Below are 26147 nucleotides of genomic sequence, written 5' to 3' on the forward strand. Positions count from 1 at the left end.
GCATTTATTAATCAATAAGCTGAAGCAGATTACCTGATTATTATCATATTGCTGTTAATGAACACTTGCGGTGTGCAAAATGTCAAATTTCCTACATTTCACATAGCCACAATACTTTACAAAATAGTAAATTATCTATAAAGTGCTTAGAAGTGTCCCAAGGTGATAAAAGGTGTAGTAAATAAGCAAGTATTTTTTCTTTCTTTCAATTACCACCTCACCTTATTGTAATTGTGGTTCATGTAGACTCCGATATAAACTATTAAAGGCTTGACCTCTCACTCTGCAAAAATCATCAATGTCCAAGAAAATAATGATCTCTGTGCAATTTCTTTTTTACCACTGTCCATAAATCATTTTTATTATTGTCTATCTAATCAAGAAGAGTTTGGAGCTCATTAACTCATCTATTACTAAAATTAAGACTACCTTTTCAGTTGTCTCTGCTATATCCACCCTTATTCTTACTATCAAGGAAAACTTTCCTCCATCAAACTCCTCTCAATCAACACTTAAACCGGCCCCCATCTACAGAACTATGTTCCCATTTCCCACATTCTCTTCAGGTTCACCATATCCAGGTGACCCTCCTGCTCCCATAACTTCATCCTAATTAAATAGGCGATCAGACCACACTCCAGCTCGTTCTCAATTTTAGCAGACATATAAAAAGTTTTCTTTCTTCCTTTCCTCTATACTCCACCTCCTATCGATGCAACTACAAAAAAGGCACAATGTCGGCTATATTTCATTAGGAGTTTTAGGAGATTTGGTGTACCACCAAAACACTTGCAAGTCTCTACAGATGTATCATGGAGAGCATTCCAACTGGCTGCAACACTGTCTGGTATGGGGGGGGGGGTGAAAAGCACAGGATCAAAGTTAAGTTGCAGAGAATTGTAAACTTAATTAGCAACATCATGGACACCAGCCTCTGTAATATCCACACCTTCAAGATGCAATGCCTCAAAAAGACAGTGTGCTTCATTAAGGAACCCCACCACCCAGGCTGTGCCTTGTTCTCATTGCTACCATCAGGAAGGAGGCACAGAAGTCTGAAGGCACATACTCAATGATCCAAACATTTTCTTTCCCTCCGTCATCTGATATCTGAATAGACATTGAACCCATGAACAGTACCTCATTACTTCTTTATTACTTACTGTCATTTACAGGATTTTTTCTATTATGTATCGCATTGTACTGCCGCTGCAAAAACAACAAATTTCAAGACATATGCTGGTGATATTAAACCTGAGTTTGATTCTTGTGATTCTGATTTCCAATCTCTTCACCCAGCTATGAGAAGGATATCATTAAGCTAGAAAAGGTGCAGAAAAGATTTCCAAGGATGTTGTTGGGACAAGAAGGCTTTAGTTGTAAGGAGAAAATGGACAGGCCTGGATATTTTTCTCTGGAGACTGGGGGGGGGGGGGTTGAGGAGTGCCCTTACAGACAAATATAAAATCATGAGGGGTATAGATTACATGAGTGACCACAGACTCCTACCAGGGGAGGGGAGTCTAAAATTAGAGGGTACAAGTTGAAAGGGAAAGAATTTAAAAGAGATCTGAGGGACAACAATTTTCACAGAATCTGTTCGGTACATGGAAAAATCTGCTGGAGGGAGCTGTAAATCATGCATAATTACTATATCTAAAAGACACTGCGACAAGTACATGGATAAAAACATACTGACTGGTTGGTTGTATTACCACGTGATACTAAGGCTCCAATGCACTGCACTGAAAAAGGCTGCAGAGGGATGTAAACTCAGTCAGCTTCATCACAGGCACAAGCCTCCCCACCATTGAGGACACCTTCAAAAGGTAGCATCCATTAAGGACCCTCACTATCCAGGATGTGCTATCTTCGGAGGAGTCTGAAAACCCACTCTCGATGCTTTAGAAACAATTTCTTCTCCTCTGCCTTCAAATTTCTGAACAATCCATGAACACTACCTCACAGATCCTTGTTCACACAATTTATTTATTTAAGTTACAGTAGTTTTTATATTTGCACTGTACTGCTGCCACAAAACGACAAATTTAAAGACAGTGATCATGAATCTGACTCTTACTCTGACAGAGGGATATGGGCCAAACACGAACAACCTAGTTAGCATAGACAAGTTGGCCCTAATGACCTGTTTCCATGCTGTATAACTCTGTGACTCAAAAGTAGTCAGATTCTGAGTAATGAAGATCACAGTCCACAAAAGCAAAGAACTGTTAAATTTATTTATTAAATCTGCTTCTTCAGAATTACTTGTTTACCTGAATAGTTTTCAGTCAATAATTTTTTAGAAAACGCAACTAATTTTTAATCTTCTTTCCATTTCTTAAGGACCTCTGGCCTGTCATTTCGAATGACTGTTCCTAACATGCAAACACTTGCAGCATCAAATAAAAAACTGAACCAATGGTACACAGGTTTGTGTGCTTTTTTTTTAGGTATTTCTGAAAGTAAGACATTTTTCAAAGGTGATTGAACTAGAAATTCTACAAAATTACTTTGTAGAATCTTTTTGAAAATAGTATTGTTACGTATTCAGGCAACAATAAATATATGAGTTTGGCAAGGGTTCTTATAACAAACAACACGTTTATTAAACACTGAAAACAAACACCCCAAAAGTAAACAAACACTAACGTAACCGGAAATCAGCTGCTGTGCGGCAGCTTAAACAGTTCTTAAAGCGATGCAGCTCAAACAGTTCTTAAAGCGATGTTGCAAAAACAGTTCTTTAAAGTAGTATTGCCAAAAGTTCAAAATGCTCACAGTCCATTTAAAAGGAGAGACTTTATAAGACGATTTAAATTCTCTTTCACTTCGTTTTGCTTCGATCCCCGATGTCAAACTTTTCCCATGAAGAATTTACGAAATGAAACGTAACGGCTTAAAGGCACTGACCTTTCCTTTATCACACTGTCCTCAATCTTCTGCTATCCCACAGAGATTAACACAAGAACAGTCAACGAATTCCTTCTGAAAAAGGATTAAACAAGGTCGAACCCGTTTCACCGTCGTAAATCGATTCTCCTCAATCTTTAACTCCCGAACTCCGATCTTCACTCTCCACTGATCCTCCACTAGCAGTATTGTAAAGAAACTGCTGGCAATGACCTTTTAAACTTTAGGCATTAGATAAAACTTCATCTTTCAACTAAACTGCGTCATCACATTAAATCACGCAGTGGCATGAAGTCAACTTGGCAAATCCAGCCACGAACTGCCCCTCCTCACAGGGTGGGGTCTTCCTTTTATAACCTGTAAAAAAACCTGTCACATGATCTCTACTGGCGGGAAAATTACGTCACTCCACCATCACAAGACCATTACCTCAAGTCCAGTATAGCTTCAACCCCAGTCACATGACAAGGGTACTGTCATGTCACGAGTACGTAACAGTATCAATTCTCTACATGATTTATTAATATAATTTTGGTGAGAAATTTGTGTCTTGAAAATACTTCTCAGTAAATAACTGAAGCAGCAATTAAAGTTTTTGATACAGATATTTAAAAAATTGCTTGCCAGCCCATAAATAATTACTAGCTACACCTATATATTGAGGATAAAGTATGTGCAAGTCATGAATGGGTTTTGTTTTTACAGGCATCCATAAGTCAGAAATACACAATATTCACTCAATATAGTAACCATACCTCCACAATATGTAATGAAAAACATCAACTGCATGCAAGCCTGCTAAGAAAGAAAATTACTAAAGGTAGGGAGAGACAGGCATAGACAGACGGATAGAGACAAACACAGAGAGACAGACAGACAGAGAGAACTTGATCTGCCAATTATATGGATATTGGACTTTTAAATTTAATCACATAATAGGAGCTTATTTTTATATACAGGTGTTTGTAAAGAATGGTCATAATCCAGGAATTTGGTACTTACTTTGCATGCAAGGTTGCACCTCCCAGCTCCTCGGGGCTAGTATCTTCCCCTGTTGCTGCTTTAACTAGTGGAGGCCCAGCAAGGAATATTGTCCCAATCTTGTCCACCATGACTGCTTCATCTGCCATGGTTGGGACATATGCCCCACCAGCTGTACATGAACCACACACAACAGCCACCTATAAAGTACATTCAAAAATTGAAATAACTGCATTCAAAATAAATTACATTCCTAATCAGCATATAAATGTTTCATTTACTCCTTTTGTAAATATTCTTCCTTTCCAACTTTCCTGAAGCTGAAGAAAGTGTCTTTGATACTTTCAAAGTCTTGAAAAAGCACTTTCAAAGCACCGAAACGTCTTCGATAGCGATTTTTTTGTTTGTTTAACACCCTGTCTGGCTTTATTTTACAATGATTAGTTTCTAAAAAACGATGGGATATATAGTAGTTGCAATGTGCAAATTGGCTGGAACACTTCCTTCATTATAAGAATGTCAAGTACCCTATTGATTGTTAAGTACTTTGAAGTCGTAGTCATTTACTGATTCATAAATACTTTGCACTACCATAAAAATAACAATTCCATTCCCATAGAAACATGATTTTAACTCTTAACTACATATCTGAAAGTGTTAAGTAAAGGGTTAAAATTTTGAAAGCTAATGTTGTGCTGCATTCCCAGCTACCCAAAATATAACTACAATGTTCAATCCATCAAGGTAATGTCAAAGACCTACTTAAAACTGTAACTGCATTATAGCAGCATTCTAACTGGTTGCATCACTGTCTGGTATGGAGCGGCCACTGCAGTATCAGGAAAATAACTGCTGAACTTTGTGAACACAGGCAGCTCCATCATGGGCTCTGGTCTACCCAGCATCATGGACATCTTCAAAAGGCAAGGCCTTAAAAAGGTAGCATCATCATTAAGGACCCCCATCATCCAGGACATGTCCTCTTCTCATTGCTACCATCAAGGAGGAGATGCAGGAGCTTGACGACAAATACTCAACATTTCAGGAACAGCTTCCTTCTCTCCGCCATCAGTTTTCTGAATGGGCAATGAATCTACGAATATTACCTCACTATACTTTTTTCCTCTCTTTTTGCACTACGTGCTTATTTAAAATTTTAAGTCTATACTTTTATTTTATAGTTGTTTTATTATTACATATTACAATGTACCTTTATCGCAAAACAACAAGTGTTATGAGATATGCCCATGATATTAAACATGATTCTGCTTCTGATTCTGAAATATAGTGGCTTGAAGACAAAACATCATTGACTCAGAGGTGAAATAAAAGACATAAATAATTAAAATGGAAATGGATAAAACAAAATAATCCAAAGATGGTAGGACTCTGAAACTCAATCTTTAAAAGCTGGGAAAGGAAAAAATCCTCATCACATTTGAAATCATATATATATACACATGCAAGATTACTCAAACATTACAGAAATATTAAATGTACAACACTCCTCCTGCTTAGCTATTAACTCCAACTCAATATAGAATGTGTCTCAACTGGTTGGCATCGTCTATCTCGAAGGACAATGGGCGATGATGATCATCACAAGCCTGGGCAGAAGGTAGGAGACCCTAGGATGCCCTTTTGTAGCCAGACCTCTGCTTTTGTTACTTCCATGCTTCCTCGGAGCAGCATGGTCCTTCCTTGGTCCAATCTGCTTTCCAACCAGAGGCACAGAGGTTGGCACCAACAACTGCTTGCCCTTTACTGGGGAACAGCTCATGTGTTTAGCATGGAGACAGTAGTGACATCATCCAGTACCTTTCTTAACTCGTTTTCAAATGGCTTCTTTGCAGGGGACGAGGCATGCAAATGGATGGATCGCCAATCAATTTAGAGTTGTCTCAAAGCCAATCATGTCACACAATATATCTTGTTGCCCACATTAAGTTTTGTCACTCTTTAAGCATTAAACTAATTCAAAGGAATACACAGGAGTCTGGGAATAGGGGTCTAGTTCAAGTTTACTTTAAGCAAGGTGCATATGTATCATGTGGTAGCGTGGTAACGTATGCAATTCATGTATTTATACATATAACCTGTAATGGGTTATTTAAACAACCAAAAATGCTTAATCAAACAATACATATATACAAGATTACTCAAATATTATTGAAATATTAAATACACAATAGCCATAAGTCAAGTCCATTTTGGGGCATATGATGCACCTGAATCATATCAATACTGTACCTGACAGGAAGTTCACACCAACAAGAAAATCTGCAGTTGCTAGAAATCCAAAGCAACATGCACAAAATGCTGGAGAAATTCATCAGGCCAAGCAGCATCTATGGAAAGGAGTAAACTGCCTATGTTTCAGGCTTAGACCCTTCATCAGGACTGGAAAAGGATAGAAGTCAAGAGTAAGAAGGTGGGGGGTGAACTACTCTTTTCCATAGATGCTGAGTTCCTCCAGGATGACCACTCACTGCCTTGAGCTACTCAGAGATATGATGACCTGTATTCAGGACGATGGGTGTTGTTCTTTTCAGTGCCTTGTTGTGCATCAGGCAGCAACCTTGCCACTTCTTCAGCATTTTTGCCTGTTTTTTTTTTAAAGGCTGAGCTGCTGCCTCGATGCTCTACACAGCACGGCTGTAAAGCATGCAAGGAGCCAGCTGAATTCAAACCTCAGATCAGTCACCATGAAGACTGGTGCAGATGCCACCAAACCATCAGCTGGCATAGGTTAGATAAGTGGGGGTCAGTTGTCTCATTGGTTTAGATCAGGGGAAGATCTTTGAAGGACATCATGCTCAAACCTAGCAGATGTGTTCTCTATAATGGGTTTTGGGGAAGGAGCCTGTATTGGAATACAACTGACCTACAAAAGATAAAGGTATCAGGTGCAGGGAACCTTGGTTTTCAAGATATTGAGGCAGTAGTTAAGGGGGAAAAAAGGTGCATTGCAGATATAAGCAGATAGGAACAAATGATGTGCTTATAGAGTATAAGAAATGCAAAAAAAAACAATTAAGAAAGAAATGAAGAGGGCAAAAAGAAGATATGAGGTTGTCTTAGCAGACAATGTGAAGGAGATTGCCAAGCAATTCTGCAGTTAAGAGCAAAAAGATTGCAAGAGACAAAATTGGTCCTCTGGAAGATTAGAATGGAGTCCAATGTGTGGAGCCAAAAGAGATGGGAGAGATCTTACGTGCATTTTGTATCTATATTTACTCAGGATATGGACACAGGGTCTATAGAAGGAAGGCAAGCGGCATCAACCTCATGGACTCTATACAGATTACAGAGGAGGATTCACAATGAGGTAGTAAATTGGATCAGACATTGACTTCATGGGAGAAGCTAGAGGGTAGTAGATGATTGCCTCTCTGACTGGAGGCCTGTGACTAGTGGAGTGCCACAGGGACTGGTGCTAGGTCCATTGTTGTTTGTCATCTATATCAATGAACTAGATGATAATGTGGTTAACTGGAGCAGCAAATTTGCAGATGACATGAAGATTAAGGGTGCAAGGAAGACTATGTTGCTTGCAGCATGATCTGCACTAGCTGGAAAATTGGGCTGAAAAATGGCACATGGAATTTAACACAGACAAGTGTGAGGTGTTGCATTTCGGTAGGACCAACCAGGATAAGTCTTATACAGTGAATGGTGGGATACTGAGGAGTCCAGTGTATTCAGTACAGGAAATAAGATGTTATGTTGAAGTTGTTTAAGACATTGGTGAGGTCTAATTTGGAGTATTATGTGTAGGTTTGGTCACATACAAAGATAAAAATAAAGTTGAAAGCACACAGAGAAAATTTACAAGTATGTTACTGGGTCTGGAGGGCCTGAGTTATAAGGAAAGATTGAATAGGTTAGGGGTTGATCCCTTGGAACACAGAAGGCTGAAGGGATATTTGATAGAAGTATATAAAATTATGGGGGGTACAGATAGAGTAAATCCAAACAGGCTTTTACCACTGGTTTTGGGTGGGACTACAACTAGAGATCATGGGTTAAGAGTGAAAGATGAAAAATTTAAGGGAAACATAATGGAAACTTCTTCAGTCAGAGGGCCATGAGAGTATGGAATGAGCCACCAACTCAAGTGGAGCATGCAACCTCGATTTCAATGTTTAAGAGAAGGTTGGCTAGGTACATGGATGGTGGGTTTATAGAAGGTTATGGTCCCAGTGCAGGTCAATGGGAGTAGGCAATTTAAATGGTTTGGCAAAGACTAGATGGGCTGAAGGGCCTGCTTCAATGCTGTACTTGTCTATGACTCTAAAGAGCCATAAGACCAATCCAAGTCAACAAGTGGGAAACAGAAAGCTTTTGGATCCAATCTGAAGTCAGCCAAGCTAATGTCTCTTCTCTGTTTTGTATGCTTCTTGTATTTTGCTGAATAAGAGACATGATTATCCCAAACAGACAGGGAACAAGTCAAGCATCCCTGTACATAGATAACGTTGCCATCTTCTGAATCGACCCACTATCAATCTTCAAAGTTCAAAGTAAATTTAATATCAAAGTACATATTTGACATTGAAATTCATTTTCTTGCAGGCATACTCAATAAATCCATAATACAATAATAGCCATAAAAGAATCAATGAAAGACCAAATCAACTTGGGTATGGATACTTCAAGGGTTTGTAGCCAGTTAAAAAGGGCATGTTCTTTGGCAACCAATCTAACTGATCCTTTGTACTTTTCACCATCAGGTCAGATTACCTCATGGTGCTGGAAATGTGCTTCAGGATAGCTGGGGCATAAGGCAAGAACTGCCTGGAGTGAACAGACAAGATGAAATAGAACACAGAACCAGAGAAAGAGAGAAAATTATACTAATATAGCCTTCATCCTGATTGTCTTCTTTGTGTGTGGTTGTATCAAGCTTGGGTGCTCATATACCAAGTATCACCACATGCATAAGTTTTATCTATGAGCCTGGATGAGCCTGGCAATAGTGCCATGAAATGTTCCATTCAGCTGGAATGTGCTACACCACCTGTCCATCATGGAAAGGTTTCTGCAGATAAAGTTGTTTCACCACAAGTCAGTCAGGCAGTGATCTACGTAGAATGACTTTGAGGCTCTTTGTGCAAAGGAAATGCTGGATCTTGTAGAATAATTCCTTGGTCAGATGATCTGGTGAAACATCTCATCAGCAGAATTCCTAAACAAGGATCAAGAGCTATGACTTGGTGAGAAGGCCCTCCAGCACAAATCTCATCCCAACACTGCAGACTGAGAGATGGGCCCTGTGTGGTCACCACCCAAATATTTCACTGATAGAAAGTTCGAGAAATATTAAATAAACATACACCTGTTGCAAATTTTGTAATGAAATGTAAGGAAATACTTGGCACACTGAATGAAGATACTGGTTTGTATAATTGTATCATTTAGAAAAGAATTATAGGCAAATAAAAACTGCTTCATTGACTGGTGTAAATATGATGGGCTGAATAGTTTCCTTTGTCATATATTTTCTATGACTCAATCGCATGTTCAATGTTAAGTCAGGATATTTGTCAGACATTCTGCTGCGGAGCAAAAGGTCCATGATGGAAGGAAGTTACCAGCCAGAAGAGATCATGATTAAAGAAAAAAATACTTTGCTTCAACACTTTGTTGGTGGGAGTGCTTCAAGCACTCTTGAGAAAATCCCAGCCTCCCATATCAATGAACAATCTCCTGTTCTCAATTTTGAAATAATTTTTGCAATCTCAAAGGAAACCATTTCCTTTATTTGTGCATCACAGGAAAGGACAGGGATGAAAAATGAGTTACCTGTGGAATGCCCGCAGCAGACATCATTGCTTCATTGTAGAATGTTCTACCTCCATGATTCTCATCTGGAAATATCTCTGCCTGAAAAGGATACATGTACAATTTCTTTAATACGTCCAAACTCCAACAAGCCATTAAAGCAGATAACTGCATGTTAATGCATTTTGAAGAACGCTCTCCGTAACAGTGGTACCCAAAATGTAGCTCAGAGCCTATCTGTAGGATCCAGTATTCCTGCTTTTTTCTAAGTTCCTGGACTCCTTACTGACTGTCGCTTGCAGCAGTGCTGCAGTAATTGATCAATTGGTCCACTGCCCATTTTGTTCTTGAAGGAAAGTAAGAAAGAATCAGTGGGAGTGATTATACTTATAAGGCAGGAAACAATGTATATTATCCAACTTTATTATTTGATAGGTACTGTCAGTAAAAATAAATCCATTTACACTATATCATGACGAAGTGCTTTACAACCATAAAAAGACATTTTTGTCACTTTGATAATGTAGGAGGTGTTGCAGCCAATTTGCTAAATGTGTATTCCCACACACAATGTCATAATGATAGATACACTGTTAATTGGGGGCTAGCATTAACAAGGACCGCATACCATAGGGTCATCAGTGTCTTTAGATAGTACATGGTGCCACATTTTGTTGTCTCAACCAAAAGGCAGTATCTTTTCACACTGCACTTAGACTTTTTTGGTACTCAAAACTCTGAAATCAGATTTAATTTCACACTTCCTACGTCAGCGACAAATATATTCATCTTTGAGTTTTCTCTGATAGGTCAATCCTTCATGGATATCTTTCAGTTTATAAAGATTTATTTCCTATAATTAGCATTAATAACCCATACATTCTCCTCTCTCGAATGTGGGTACTTTGGATAGCCTCCATTTGACAAATGCCGAAGGAACAAGCTATACACTTGTGGGTGCATAATCTAATCCTACTACTCTGAGGTACAGAAGACTACAACAGCAAAAGACCTGTGACCAAAAATGATCCTCAGCGTATAAAGTAGGTACTTTCTTGAAAAGCCTCCTGACTGAGCAATCCAAGTACTCTACCTGAAGTGGCAAAAATGCTCCTCCACTGTCCACCAAGTATATGCAAGGCAGTCCATTCTGAATTGCAATGTCTTGGGCTCTCAGCTGTTTCTTCACTGTAACTGGGTAAACTGTCCCTCCTTTGACTGTTGCATCATTAGCAATGAATACGCACCAAATTCCACTGACTTTACCTATTCCTATATGAAATCAATGTCGTAAAATAGATATGTATTAGTTGATAAAAGTTATATTAAAATTTTTGCATATTGAAGTTCTATTGAACTATTTCAAGAATTCAAGACATAATGAAACCCTTGTCTAAACAGAGAGAAGCCAAAATAAGCAAAGTGCTTAGTACAGATACAATGCTGATGTGTGAATATCAAACAAAGAGTAATTTGTGATACTGTACCAGTATTCTGGTGATCCTGTTTACACTTGTAAAATATTCCTTTGGACATCAGTTACATTAAATGCAAAACTACCATTTTAAGTAAAATAAATTAAATACAATTATCTTTTGGCCTGAGCATTTCACTCAGAGAATGAGAGATTATTTCAAGATTACCTTGACATGTAGTTATTGTGCACAACTTCAAGCATTAGTCCTTATGAAATAGTTGGGCCCTGCACTTTGATCATAGGTGCATTCCAACACATTGGCTTAGCCCAACCTATCCGTTGTTACTTCAGAATATTCCCAGCATACGGGAATTAAGAATTACTTAAGAAGAAGAATGGTGTGCTTCATCAGAATTTGTAACCAATTTGATATTGCCAGCAATGTGTATACTCACAAAAAACAGAGATCACTTGGACATTGTTATGTATGGGGACTTAAGGTTTTGTTGTCACAACTTGCACTAGGTATTTCAACTCTTGCTAAAACCATCAAGCTCAAGGATCACATTGATATCAAAGCTGCTTTACAGTGCATGGGTACTGTGTAAGCTACATTTGACGACAAATAAAAATTTAAAGCAGAATCATTTTTCTCATGTTAGCATGTGGTAGATGAGCTTTTACACTATTGGGGCACCGCAAAGTAGATTGTGCCTAAGAAAGGCCTTGGCAAGTATTATAGTGCTTTAGGGGGAGTGTTGGGCTAAAAGTGGTTGGGAAACACTGGCATAGCTGGTGTAAAAGTTCAGACATAATTTTATTAAATTACAGATCAGGATCAAGGAGTTGTACTGGCTATTCCTGTTCTTATTTCTTATATTCTTTACTCTGTTACTCCCTCTCTTAAACCAGATACTTCACTTCAGATCAATAACAAAACATTCTTGATCTTTAATCTGTTGATCTGAGAGTACAGGCTATAGGAAGACAGAAAAATATTTAAATTTGATACTGGCATTGACGTGGAGAAATTGACCACATGTTGCTGTCATGGAGAGAAAGATTTCCAAGATATATCTCACAATAACTCTAGCAAGCATGCAACAGCAGTAGGGAAAGAAGCAACTTCTGGAAATACCTTGTCTTTGATTTAAACAGAGAACAGTCTCCACTAATTTAGGGAAGGCATTGACAAATTACAACATGATCAATATTGTCAATGGCTGCAGACGGAACAGGGAAGGATGATAGTTCACCTTGGAGATTTTCTATTTTACTGATTAAGAGTGGTTAATTATCTTTGAAATGTTTTGCAATATTCTGAAGTTATGAAAGATACATTTTTAATGTAAGTATTTCTTTAAAATACTTCACTGCAACTTAAACAAAACATTTAAGGCATTTGGAAATTAAAGGAAGGACAAAGACATAATCAGATTGTAAGGACAAAGGCTATCAAGGCAGATTATTTGTGAGGGGATGGGTAAAAATGTTAGTTTCAAAATACTGAGGGATTGTACCTACAAAGAAAAAAAATTATGAATAGGAAAAGATGTTTGGTGATTTGTAGTTTTGAGTATATCAGGACATGAGAGCAAAGGTTAGTTTTCATATGTTCAAAGAAAGGATAAACAGAAACACACAACAAAATAGAGAAATGCATAGGATCAGCATCAGGGAAAATGAACCATCATTACTGCAACAATAATAACATGGGTGAAAGTGACTAAAGGGTTGACAGATGCAGTAGTATTATGGCAAAGGTAGATATAAGGGCAACATGATTCAGAGTTTAGAAATAAAACTGTAAGAAATTCATCCTTTTAAGATTCACTGGTTGGTTAACATTTATCAATATATATCTGTAAGGGTAATAGCTATTTCTCAAAATCAATGTTACATAAATAGTGTACCATTAACACAAATTATTTTTCCTAGTTTGGTAAAAATAGATTTTTGACATGGCCATTAAGCAAGAATGCTAATTATTAGAGCTAGATAAATAATGTTACTTTGTAATCCAAGAATAAAATGCCTTTCAAGAGAGAAATCAGACTAATATTTATAATGCTCCTTTTTAAAAATTTGACCTCAACAATATTACCAGTTAAACAGCCAGCAGCAGGAATATCTCCATATGGCATTCCCATTCCAGCAAAAGGAGACAGTTCCAGGATCTCGTCCAGAAGCAATCGTAAACGTTCTCGGACCAAAAGTTTTTTATTCCTCTGTGTGTGTCTCAGAATCGCTTTTTCATCTCCACCTTTCTGCACACGTTTCATCAGCTCCAAATACCTGTTTCATGAAGCATACAATTGAAACAAAGTCTCTCACATCAGAATAGAAGTGCTAAGGAAGATATGGAGATGTGGAGCAGGAAAGAATGATTGGCCTGGGTTTCTAATCTAGTCTCTTCCATTTTCTGGCAAAAGTCATTTAATATCAGATAGGCTAAAACTGTGTCCATCCACAACATCCCCTAGGTCAAAAAACTTGTCACAATCATTACTTAACTCATAAACCAAATGATAGATGTTTTTTCAGTCATCCTCTGAACTAAATCACAGAAAAGTAGAAGTAAAAGAGAAAAATAAATAAAATAGAAATAGAGCTAGAACTATGAAATTTTACCAAAAACATTTCAAATAAATTTTTAATTACAAATTAAGCCTTTTGAGCCATCCAATAGCTATGTTTCGACACTGAATAGTAGAATGAAACAGGCTCGGTGACCTCCAATTTGGTCCACGTACATTCTTAATTAGATAATCACCACCTTACCAGTCCCAGTATTGGTAAAATCCTTGTAAAAGTGAAGTAAGATCCAGTAGAGAAGTAGAGTGGAGTTCCTGGATGCATTTCATCATCCAATGATCTTCATTAGAATCATCATATAATCATAGCCATTGTAGACTATTGCCATGGGTATCATGAAAATGCATAGGTAAAGCAAGTGCTGCATATAATAAATGTATAATTGTTTTCTGGTAAGTCCACACAGAATTGCAATGGATACCAGCTGAGCATTATCAGTATGAGTACTGTTGTGATAGTAAAATTTTGTTTTAAATATAGAAAAATGAAATTATTTTTATTATAAACAATTGATAATTATGTAAAACATTAATTTGGAGGTATGTGTTTAATTCTTTTTAACAATACAATTTATGAATTATAACATATAATGTAAGTGATATAAATACTAGCATGTAAAGACTGAAATTTAGCAAGTCCACTAATGCTGGATGCTGAAAATTAATATCAAAAAATTGAATAAATCCAGCTTAAAAAAAATGCCCATTAATTTCAACAAGCAGAAAACGTATGCTAAAATATTTAAATAAAACATCTTGATATAAAATAATAAAGAAGGGGACCATCAGTTGATAAAATGGTAGTGGGAATCTAACATATGAAATCAATTTACAGCATAAATTTACAGGCGGGAAGGAAAAGGAGTGGGAAAGCTATAGTGATAGGGGATTCGATTGTAAGGGGAATAGATAGGCATTTCTGCGGCCGCAAACGAGACTCCAGGATGGTATGTTGCCTCCCTGATGCAAGGGTCATGGATGTCTCTGAGCAGCTGCAGGACATTCTGGAATGGGAGGGTGAACAGCCAGTGGTCGTGGTGCACATAGGTACCAACGATATAGGTAAAAAATGGGATGAGGTCCTACAAGGTGAATTTAGGGAGTTAGGAGATAAACTAAAAAGTAGGAACACAAAGGTAATAATCTCTGGATTACTACCAGTGCCACATGCTAGTCAGAGTAGAAATACGAGGATATTTCAGTTGAATACGTTGCTTGAAAAATGGTGCAAGGGGGAGGGATTCAAATCTCTGGGGCATTGGAACCAGTTCTGGGGGAGGTGGGACCGGTATAAACAGGACAGTCTGCACCTGGGCTGGACTGGAACCAATGTCCTAGGGGAGCGTTTGATACTGCTGTTCAGGAGGCTTTAAACTAATGTGGCAGGGGGATGGGAACAAGTGCAGAGAGACAGAGGGATGTAAAATGAGGGTAGAAGCAAAAAGTAGTAAGGTGAAAAGTAAAAGTGGCAAGGCAGGCAAATCCAGGGCAAAAAGCAAAAAGGGCCACTTTTCAACATAATTGTATAAGGGCTAAGAGTGTTGTAAAAACAAGCCTGAAGGCTTTGTGTGTCAATGCGAGGAGCATTCGTAACAAGGTGGATGAATTGAATGTGCAGATAGTTATGAATGAATATGATGTAGTTGGGATCACAGAGACATGGCTCCAGGGTGACCAAGGATGGGAGCTCAACATTCAGGGATATTCAATTTTCATGAGGGATAGACAGGAAAGAAAAGGAGGTGAGGTAGCATTGCTGGTTAGAGAGGAGATTAACACAATAGAAAGGAAGGACATTAGCCTGGAGGATGTGGAATCGATACGGGTAGAGCTGCATAACACTAAGGGGCAGAAAACGCTGGTGGGAGTTATGTACAGGCCACCTAAAAGTAGTAGTGAGGTTGGGGATGGCATTAAACAGGAAATTAGAAATGCGTGCAATAAAGGGACAGTAGTTATAATGGGTGACTTCAATCTACATATAGATTGGGTGAACCAAATTGATAAGGGTGCTGAGGAAGAGGATTTCTTGGAACATATGCGGGATGGTTTCCTGAACCAACATGTCAAGGAACCAACTAGAGAGCAGGCCATTCCAGATTGGGTATTGAGCAATGAGGAAGGGTTAGTTAGCAATCTTGTCGTGCCAGGTCCCTTGGGTAAGAGTGCCCATATTATAGTGGAATTCTTCATTAAGACAGAGAGTGACATAGTTAATTCAGAAACAAAGGTTCTGAACTTAAAGAAGGGTAACTTTGAAGGTATGAGAAGTGAATTAGCTGAGATAGACTGGCAAATGATACTTCAAGGGTTGACAGTGGAGAAGCAATGGCAAGCATTTAAAGATCGCATGGATGAACTACAACAATTGCTCATCCCAGTTTGGCAAAAGAATAAACCAGGGAAGGTAGTGCACCCGTGGCTGAAAAGGGAAATTACAGATAGTATCAAGTCCAAAGAAGAAATATATAAATTAGCAAAAAGAAGCGGCACACCTGAGGACTGGGAGAAATTCAGAGACTAGCAGAGGAGGACAAAGGGCTGAAATTAGGAAAGGGAAAAAAGATTATGAGAGAAAGCTGGCAGGGAACATAAAAACTGACTGTAAAAGTTTTTATAGATATGTGAAAAGAAAAAGATTGGTCAAGACAAATGTAGGTCCCTTACAGTCAGAAACAGGTGAATTGATCATAGGGAACAAAAACATGGCAGACCAATTGAATAGCTACTTTGGTTCTGTCTTCACTAAGGAGGACATAAATAATCTTCCGGAAATAGTAAGGGACCGAGGGTCTAGTAAGATGGAGGAACTGAGGGAAATACATGTTAGTAGGGAAGTGGTGTTAGGTAAATTGAAGGGATTAAAGGCAGATCTGGCCCCAGGGCCAGATGGTCTGCATCCCAGAGTGCTTAAGGAAGTAGCCCAAGAAATACTGGATGCATTAGTGATAATTTTTCAAAACTCCTTAGATTCTGGATTAGTTCCTGAGGATTGGAGGGTGGCTAATGTAACCCCACTTTTTAAAAAAGGAGGGAGAGAAAAACCAAGGAATTACAGACCGGTGAGTCTGACATCGGTGGTGGGGAAAATGCTAGAGTCTGTTATCAAAGATATGATAACAGCACATTTGGAAAGAGGTGAAATCATCGGACAAAGTCAGCATGGATTTGTGAAAGGAAAATCATGTCTGACGAATCTAATAGAATTTTTTGAAGATGTAACTAGTAGAATGGATAGGGGAGAGCCAGTGGATGTGGTATATTTAGATTTTCAAAAGACTTCTGACAAGGTCCCACACAGGAGATTAGTGTGCAAACTTAAAGCACACGGTATTGGGGTATGGTATTTATGTGGATTGAGAATTGGTTGGCAGACAGGAAGCAAAGAGTGGGAGTAAACGGGACCTTTTCAGAATGGCAGGCAGTGACTAGTGGGGTACCGCAAGGCTCAGTGCTGGGACCCCAGTTGTTTACAATATATATTAATGATTTAGACAAGGGAATTAAATGCAGCATCTCCAAGTTTGCAGATGACACGAAGCTGGGCAGCAGTGTTAGCTGTGAGGAGGATACAGGGTGACTTGGATAGGTTAGGTGAGTGGGCAAATTCATGGCAGATGCAATTTAATGTGGATAAATGTGAGGTTATCCACTTTGGTTGCAAGAACAGGAAAACAGATTATTATCTGAATGGTGGCCGATTAGGAAAAGGGGAGGTGTAACGAGACCTGGGTGTCATTGTACACCTGTCATGGAAGGTAGACATGCAGGTACAGCAGGCTGTGAAAAAGGCAAATGGTATGTTGGCATTCATAGCAAAACGATTTGAGTACAGGAGCAGGGAGGTTATACTGCAGTTGTACAAGCCCTTGGTGAGACCACACCTAGAGTATTGGGTGTAGTTTTGGTTCCCTAATCTGAGGAAAGACATTCTTGCCATAGAGGGAGTACAAAGAAGGCTCACCAGACTGATTCCTGGGATGGCAGGACTTTTATATGGAGAAAGACTGGATCGACTAGGCTTATACTCACTAGAATTTAGAAGATTGAGGGGGGGATCTTATTGAAACATATGAAATTCTAAAGGGATTGGACAGGCTAGATGCAGGAAGATTGTTTCCAATGCTGGGGAAGTCCAGAACGAGGGGTCACAGTTTAAGGATAAAGGGGAAGCCTTTTAGGACCGAGATGAGGAAAAACTTCTTCACACAGAGAGTGGTGAATCTGTGAAATTCTCGGACACAGGAAACAGTTGAGGCCGGTTCATTGGCTATATTTAAGAGGAAGTTAGATATGGCCCTGGTGGCTAAAGGGATCAGGGGGTATGGAGAGAAAGCAAGTACAGGATTCTGAGTTGGAAGATCAGCCATGATCATACTGAATGGCTGTGCAGGCTCGAAGGGCCAAATGGCCTATTCCTGCACCTATTTTCTATGTTTCTATGTAAAAGAAACCAATGACCTTTCTGATCCTGTTCTCCTAGGACTTCTTCAAAAGAATGTTGCAGTCTTGTTTCATCCAATAATGTTGATTCCCAGCAACTCACAATATTAAGATAACCTTAATATACACTGCATTGGTGACAGAGGCAGAGTTAAGATGGCCCTAAACGGCAAATCCTTTGCTTGCATCTTCAGAAACAGCTCTATTTCCATCTTTAATATCTTTATTTTTCCCTTTCAGCATTCTTTTGCAGACCCTGGCCTGGAGTTACACGCCGACTTCGGTTCTTTGCAGGACTGGGACCCGTTCTTGGGGTTTCAGGACCGGCCGTTGTTCGACACGCCGAGGGGTCAGCTTGAGAGGCAGCCTAGTGTTTGGAAGCCTAGATCTCGGGGCTCTGAAGATGGGCGGATCGAGGGTTGGTGTCATGGTAGGAGACTCGGGGAAGCCGGAAAACCTTTCGCTGTGGGCTCGAAGACCCGAGATCTCTGCAATCTTTGGGCATAGAGCTCGTAAACAGCAATGAAACAGACTTTTTAACATCATAAACTAGCGGGCTGTTGTTATGTCTCTCACTTGCTGCAAAATGGGGGACACCTCCTTCTCCCTTGCCAGGGAGAGAGAGAGATGTGGGTTGCCGAATGCCGGATGAATTGCGATAGTCTTTGGGGTAACTGCAAGGTCTGTGTCTTTGCCATCGCTTAGCTCACGCTTGTGCTCAGTAGCGGGTGCACTTTTTGTTTTGCCAGTGGGGGGGGGAGATTGTGCTCACCGCCGCTTACACGTGGGATGGGGGAGCTGGAGGAGGGATCTTTGGCGTTCTCACTTTCAACTGTCATTCATTCTTTGGGGCACTTCTCTGTTTTGGTGGATGTTTTGTGAAGAAAAAGCATTTCAAGATGTATATTCTATACATTTCTCTGACATTAAATTGAACCTTTGAACCCACAAAATAAATAGATCCATATAGCATTCCTACATCTTGCAATCTTTCTTTTCCATTTCTCATGAACTTCCGTTGCTCCCTAATCTTATAATCATGGGAAGAGTGGAAGAATGCAACTCCTCTTAAATCATGACAACGATTAAAGAAAATAACCACAACAACCACCTTGCATTCAACATCTGTAAGACCAAGGAATTGATTGTGGGCATAATAAGGAAGGGGAAGCTGAGAGAACACACACTAGTCCTCACCAAAAAATCAGCAGTTTGAAGTTCCTGGATGTCAACATCTCTGAAGATATTTCCTGGGCTCAGCATTTTGATGCAATTACAAAGAAGGCACAACAGTGGTAATATTTCATTAGGAGTTTGAAGAGTCTTGGCATGTCACCAAAGACACGCGCAAATTTCTAGATACACCGTGGAGAGCATTCTAACTGGTTGCATTGCCATCTGGTATGGAGGGGCCACTGCACAGGATTGGAAAAAGCTGCAGGAAGTTGTAAACTTAGCCATCTCAATCATGGGCATTAGCCTCCCCAGCAGAATCAGAATAATAATCAGGCTTACTATCACTGGCATTAGTAGTGAAATTTGCAGCATCATGGACAACTTCAAAAGATGATGTCTCAAAAAGCCAGCAACCATCAACAGGGTCCTCATCATCTCTTCTCATTCCTACCATCAAGTAGGTGGTACATGAGCCCGAGCACACACATTTCAGGAACAGATTCTTCCTCTCCACCATCAGATTTCTGAATGGACAATGAATCCATGAACACTACTCACATTTTTTCTTCTCTTTCTGTACTACTTATTTATTTATATGCGTGAGTGTACGTGTGTGTATATACATAAACAAAACAACAAATTTCAGGGCATATTCCAGTGATATTAAACCTGATTCTGACAAATAACTGTTTCCTGCTAGGAGAAACAAAATGACACAAAGGCCAGGCAGGCCCTTAGATTCTACATAGGTTTGGGAATTATGCATGGATTAACCTCATGGAACATCCTCTGACCATTTCAATAAAACCCCTATTTAGCGAAACATAACTTTACCTTTTACTGTGGATCATACTGTTTTCTAAATTAGATTCAAAGATATGTTGATGAATTGGATGAAGTTTCCCATTTAAAACAGGATACGCTTTTGTCAAATACGTCCTTACCAAACTATTAAACGTTAAACTGTGAGGGAAGGAAAGTAACTTCATCCACAGAGTTGTTTTCCCAAGAATGTGATTTCTGAAACAAATATTGGCTGTCCATGACCTTCCCACATCAGAAGTGTAATAGGTTCGTCCTTTTTTGCAGCTATTACATGTTTCCTGCTGTGTTTTCAGATAGCCTTTAAATATGAAACTGGATTTTGGTGTCGATCCTGAACCAAATCGACCTGCAAACCTCCTTGACAGAAAAGAATGAACAAAAATAAAATTCAGTAATGAAATTATGGCCTTTCGAGAAAGTCAACGATAACACATTAGAATTACTATTACATAATATCTGTGGCTATCTATATACCTCTTTGATACAGACTTTTGCCCAATCTTTACTTTTATTTCACTTTAACTCTTTCACCTGGTCAGCTTTTTGATGTCTGTCTTTAAGAGGACAGACTATTGTCTCATTACTCTTTGATAAACTGTAAATTCTAGATAATAATAAATGAGTGCATAATTAACTAATCTTACCAAAATTGTTTCCCATCATCAAAAACAGCAACAAATACTGGCTTAGGGAATGGTTTCCTTATCAACAAAAACACTGCATTTCTTTAAAAAATTGTTGACAGATTTTTAGCTATAGCAGGAAAAAAAAGTTATTGAGTTACCTTGGGAATGTAGCAGAGTTAAAAGATTAGCCATGACTGTTTCAATGACAGCGTAGACACAAGAGACCTAATGATAGAGTCCTGCTGCTATTTATTATGTTTATGTTCCAGATTAATTAAATACACAGAAATATATTCTGATAGAAAAACTTAAAGTAAGTTTAAACTGAGTTAATATTTCAGTCAAAATTCTTGATCTATATCATTTATGGATGCATAAGCTATTACTAGTATTAGGGAACTATTGATTTTTCAACAAAGCCTGTATTTAAACCCAGCCCAGCTTTCTACAATAAAAGGAAGCCTTAAATTAATTGGACCACTTAACCAGAGTGGATAACATAGCAATTAATCTCCAGTTGTTAATAGTAAGAAGGGTGAACATAAAGATGGTTAGTGTCAAAAATGACTTATTACTTTTGCAACAAGAGGTGAAATTATGAGACTGAGTAAAGATCCACTGGTAAAACAAATAATGGCTCTGATTATTTTGTATAGATAGAGATCAGTGCACAATTTTGAAAAGTCTACACATTGCAATTCATTCTACAACATTAATGGTTTGCTCTGTACTATATCTTATCTGATAGGGTTCTGTATTGACAACAGAAAACAAAAGTGGAATCTTTCTATTTCACAGGTCTAATGTCTTCACCAATGGCCAAACAACACCAAAAGGATATAACTTAATTTAAAGGCAAGATTCTGTATTTTTCCCATTACTTTTTTCTGTTCATGGGTAATCAATTAGTTAAAATTTAATTTTTACGAGTTTAGAATTGGATTTGCAGCAAACATTAAATAAAATTTCCAACATATTTAAGAATCAGGTTATGCAACATTTGGAGTCTTGTGTACAGTTCTGTTTGCTGCATTACAGGAAGGATGCTGTGTGTTTGATATAGAAGCCAGTAAGGAAACCTGGAGCAAGGATGTCTGAAGCTCAAAGCTTTAATACAGGAACATTTTGGCAATGAGCAGAAAATTGCATCAGTCCACATGGAAAAGGCTCATCCCAATGATTTGTAAGTGTTAATACCCAATCATCTGTTGCTTCTGAGGACCTCCTTACCACCAGGAGAGTTCCAAAAAGTAAGATGTTTATGCTCATTGTAGATGGAAGCAAGTCCAATATGTGTCAAACTTGTTTTTGAAATGATGGGTCAAGGAATATTTACCCCAGCTACAGGAACATCAGAAGCGGTCAAGTATAAGGTCCAATTTTCTCCTAGGAGCTATTGCACTTATAGATGATGACACTACACCCTGAAACTCTTGGATCAGAGGAAGAATCATCCAAGTTTTTCCAGACAGAAGAGCATTTGTGCGGCAGGTACTCATCAAGCGAAGACAAGCTGTTTGGATCAGTCTGTAACCAAGATCCGCATTCTCCAAGAGGCAGTGGTTTGAAGAGCTACAACTCCAGAAGCTTCCTGATCTTATCCTGTTGGAAAATGGTGGCAAGCAATCACTCTGTACTGGGCTAGGTGCTGGTTACCTCTGGCCTAGATGAGTGTTGCACGACTTAATAAAGAGGACATTTGTGTGAATGTTAGGCTTTCATGCTTCCTATGTTTTGTAGTTATAATTATATAATTAGGGGGCTGGGATGTAGAGGTGCACCCGATTTCTATCTGCATTGCATTTTGTGTTGCACATTTATAATTTTTAGTAGTAGTTACTCACATGGGTGTGTGCATGGTAAAAGCACAGAGTTTAGTTATGTCTTCATGCTTTGGTTAGGGTCAGTTAGAGCCGGGTGTGATATCTTTTTGTTGAACGCATAACTCCACTTAAGTACGCTTAAGTGAAATCAACTGACCTGTTGTACATACTATTTATCATAAATTACTATAAGTTGCACATTGCACATTTTGACAGAGACTTAATAAAGATTTTTACTATATGAAGGATGGAAGTAATAAAGTCAACTCAATTCAATTAACTTCTCTTCATTCTGTTTGATTCCATTTAATATCACTAGTTCTGGTTTCATTAGTTTTATCACTTCCAGACTGCTTGATTTATTAGTTGCTTAATAAAGGATCAAATACATTTCTTTGACTTTGAACATTATTATTATTGGATAAGAAGGTGCATCATACAGAACATTTCCCCGTGTTTGGTCTTGAACAGTGGCGTTGGTTTGCTCGTGCAGCCACTACATTTAGAAAAAGGTGATGTGCAGAGCCAGTAAAGGAATTCACCCCCTTGGAAGTTTTCATGTTTTATAATTCACAGTGGATTTAATTTGGTTTCTTTTTGACACTGAACAACAGAAAAAGTCTCTTTAGTTTCAAAGTGAAAACAGATCTCTACAATGTGATTTGAATTAACTACAAATATAAAACACAAATAATTGTTTGCATAAGATTTCATCCCTTTAATACGACACTCCAAATCATCACTAGTGCAGGTTGAGTCAGTGGTGAGGATGGTAAATGAAATGTTAGCAATCATTTTGAAAGGACTAGGATGTAATGTTGAGGCTTTATAAGGTACTTTTGAGTCCTCACTTAGACAATTGTGAGCAGTTTTGGGCCCCATATCTTTGAAAGAATATGCTGATGTTGGAGAAGGTAAAAAGGGGGTTCACAAAAATGATTCCAGAATTGAAAGTTTTTTCATGAGGAGAATTTGATGGCACTGAGGCTGTACTCACTGGAATTTGGAAGTATGAGGGGGATTTCATTAAAACCTAACAAATGTTGAAATGCCTCGATAGAGTGGTAGGGAGAGGATGTTTCTGATGGTGGTGGAGTCTGGACCAGAGGACGTCCATTTAGAATGGAGATGAGGAGGAATTTCTTTAGCCAGACAGTGGTGAATCTGTGGAACTTATTGCCACAGATGGCTCTGGAGGTCATGTCATTGTGTATATTTAGGGCAGAGGTTGATAGATTCTTGATTAGTCAGGACAGGAATGGTTACAGGAAGAAGGCAGGAGATTGGGGCTGAGAAGGAAATGAATCAGCCATGATGAAATGGCAGAGCAGACTCGATGAGCCAAATGGCCTGGTTCTGGTCCTATATGTTATGGTCTTATGGTCTAAATGCTAATGAGAGCACTACACTCAATGTTATCTAAATGGATTTAGCAAAGGCTTTTGACAATATCTCACCCATATTGCAGACTGAACCAAAATCACCGAAGAGATAGTAACAAAAATGTTCATAGTACAATTATGTCTGGAAGGCTATTTCCAGTGAACTTCCACAGAGTATAGTCTTCAGTCTAATACTTATTTTTGTTATGTATTAATGCCACAAACTTAGATCCTAAAGGCAGGATAAAGAAACTGCAAGGGTAATACAAAAACTGGCCAAGTGGTTAACAGCGAAGTGAGAAACTTTATACTGCAGGAATATAGAGATGATCTGGATCAGCTGGGCAGAAATAATTGCAAATGAATTGTAGTAAAGTGGTGTATAGCTCGGCTCATCTTTTACTCTCCAGTCCTGCCAAAGGGTCTCAGACCAAAACATCGACTTGTGGCGACCCATTTCCTGGCACATCCGAACCGGCTCACAATTAGATAGCCTACGGGGGTTTGCGAGCACAGAGCTTTGAAGCCTCTGCGCCACGGGGGCCAGGTTGAGGGAGGCTTAAAAGTGAGGCTGAGGATTTCGAATAAAGTTTTTCCTTCGACTGCAGTTACCGACTCCGTGTCGTAATTTTAGCGCTGCGTGTAGCACACCGCTACAGACTGTACTTTTTTCCATAGATGCTGCCTGGCCTGCTGATTTCCCCATAACTTGTGTGTGTTGTCTACATATTGATTGTTTTAATTTAATCATTTAAGGCATTTTGGATTTTGGTCAAGCATCAATTTCTGCTGATGAAAGGACTTGAAAGGATCTTAAGACAGACTCCAAGATAAAATAACTTTTCTAAAAGCAGCTACAAAATTCAAAGTGCATTTAGACTGCAGTACTGATATATAACTTGTTCAGCTCACTTTCTCTCTCCTTTGACAGCTTAAAACATTTAACACCTTTTTTCTTTATTCCTTTACAACAGTTACCTCTCATCTCTTTTCTTGAAAGCACTTACTAATTCTTATGTGAAATTTAAGGCTGCTCCCTTAATCAGCCTTTTCTTTTCTCCAAATTCGAGCAGCAAGAATTTAAGGTTTTTGTAGAGGCAGCACAATCTGTACACAATGTTCACTGGACAAAAACAGGAATGCTGGCAGATTTCCAATTCCAAAAACAGACTTAGAGTCAATTCTAGTGATGAGCTGTCACCCAGTCTGAGATTAAATGACTCATGAGATCAGACTAGCACCTTCCAGATTTGTGTGACTCATCCATTAATTCACTTATTCAGCCAGACACCAAGGATGTCTTATTGGAAGTATAAAACATTTGGGTAATAACACAGATACACCTTCAATTCACAGAATCAGTGCATAAATCACAAACATATTTTAAAAAATTGAAAGGTATTCCTGGAAAGGACAGAGATGACATATTAAGAGCATTTAACACTGGTCATGACTAGAAAGAGGACCTAGAAAATGTGGTAAAGTGATATTAGATAGGATAAAATAAAGAGCATGCCCTAAAAGGTTTGGTAATCCTGAAAGCTGAAAAGTCAACTGGATGAAATGCATTCTAGACTATGGGGGAACAGATGGGAATCGCTAAACGCTCAGACCCACAGTTATGCTAAATGGGTTCATGGACCAAAAAGAAAGGAAACGATAACACTGAAGAATCACTGAGCTGAAATTTTATCTCTGCTCCTCTCTCCATATTTGATGCCTGACCCGCCAAGTACACGCAACATTCTCTGTTTTTGTTTCAATGTTACAGCTCTATTTCAAAAGGGACAGGCATAACTATTGCAACTGCTGGGCAACCAGCTCAAAGTCAGAGCAAAGTATCTTTAAGCAATAACAATCTAGTTAACTTGTGTGAGCTTATATAGGGAAATAAATAAAAGCTGTCAATTATCAAAATATGAAGTGTATTGCAATGACTTGTATTTCTGATTAAATAACAGGGAGTGCCGATAAAAGTAACGTGATTGATGGCATTGTGGCGTGTTTGTGCCATTTCATAATATAGACCTGGTTTCAAAATTAAGGCATTAGAAATCATGGCTGCAAAGATACTAAACTATGAGAGGGGAAAGAGAATAACACTTAATGGCTGTTTTTCAGGATGGCATTCTGCAGTGTTCTGTAATGAGACAAATCTTTTTTCACGCATACAGGAAGCCCCT

The 26147-nt window shown here is 38.7% G+C and overlaps 1 protein-coding gene across 4 annotated transcripts in view; it reads right to left on the bottom strand.

Moving 5' to 3' along the window:
* The window catches only part of si:ch211-198n5.11 (methylcrotonoyl-coenzyme A carboxylase 2), a 60886-nt gene that overhangs the window by 26290 nt on the left and 8449 nt on the right, over positions 1 to 26147 (bottom strand). For 3 of the 4 annotated variants that reach the window (XM_059984359.1, XM_059984360.1, XM_059984361.1), the window contains 5 exons: positions 20143 to 20490; positions 13200 to 13390; positions 10772 to 10950; positions 9700 to 9780; positions 3916 to 4094 (listed from right to left, as the gene is read on the bottom strand). In XM_059984359.1, coding sequence (XP_059840342.1) covers positions 3916 to 4094; positions 9700 to 9780; positions 10772 to 10950; positions 13200 to 13390; positions 20143 to 20490 — 978 coding nt within the window. The remainder of the gene's footprint in view (positions 1 to 3915; positions 4095 to 9699; positions 9781 to 10771; positions 10951 to 13199; positions 13391 to 20142; positions 20491 to 26147) is intronic. The other variant, XM_059984362.1, reaches the window with a different exon arrangement.

This window comes from Hypanus sabinus, chromosome 11 (assembly GCF_030144855.1).
Source record: "Hypanus sabinus isolate sHypSab1 chromosome 11, sHypSab1.hap1, whole genome shotgun sequence".
In the NCBI taxonomy this organism is placed as follows: Eukaryota; Metazoa; Chordata; class Chondrichthyes; order Myliobatiformes; family Dasyatidae; genus Hypanus; species Hypanus sabinus.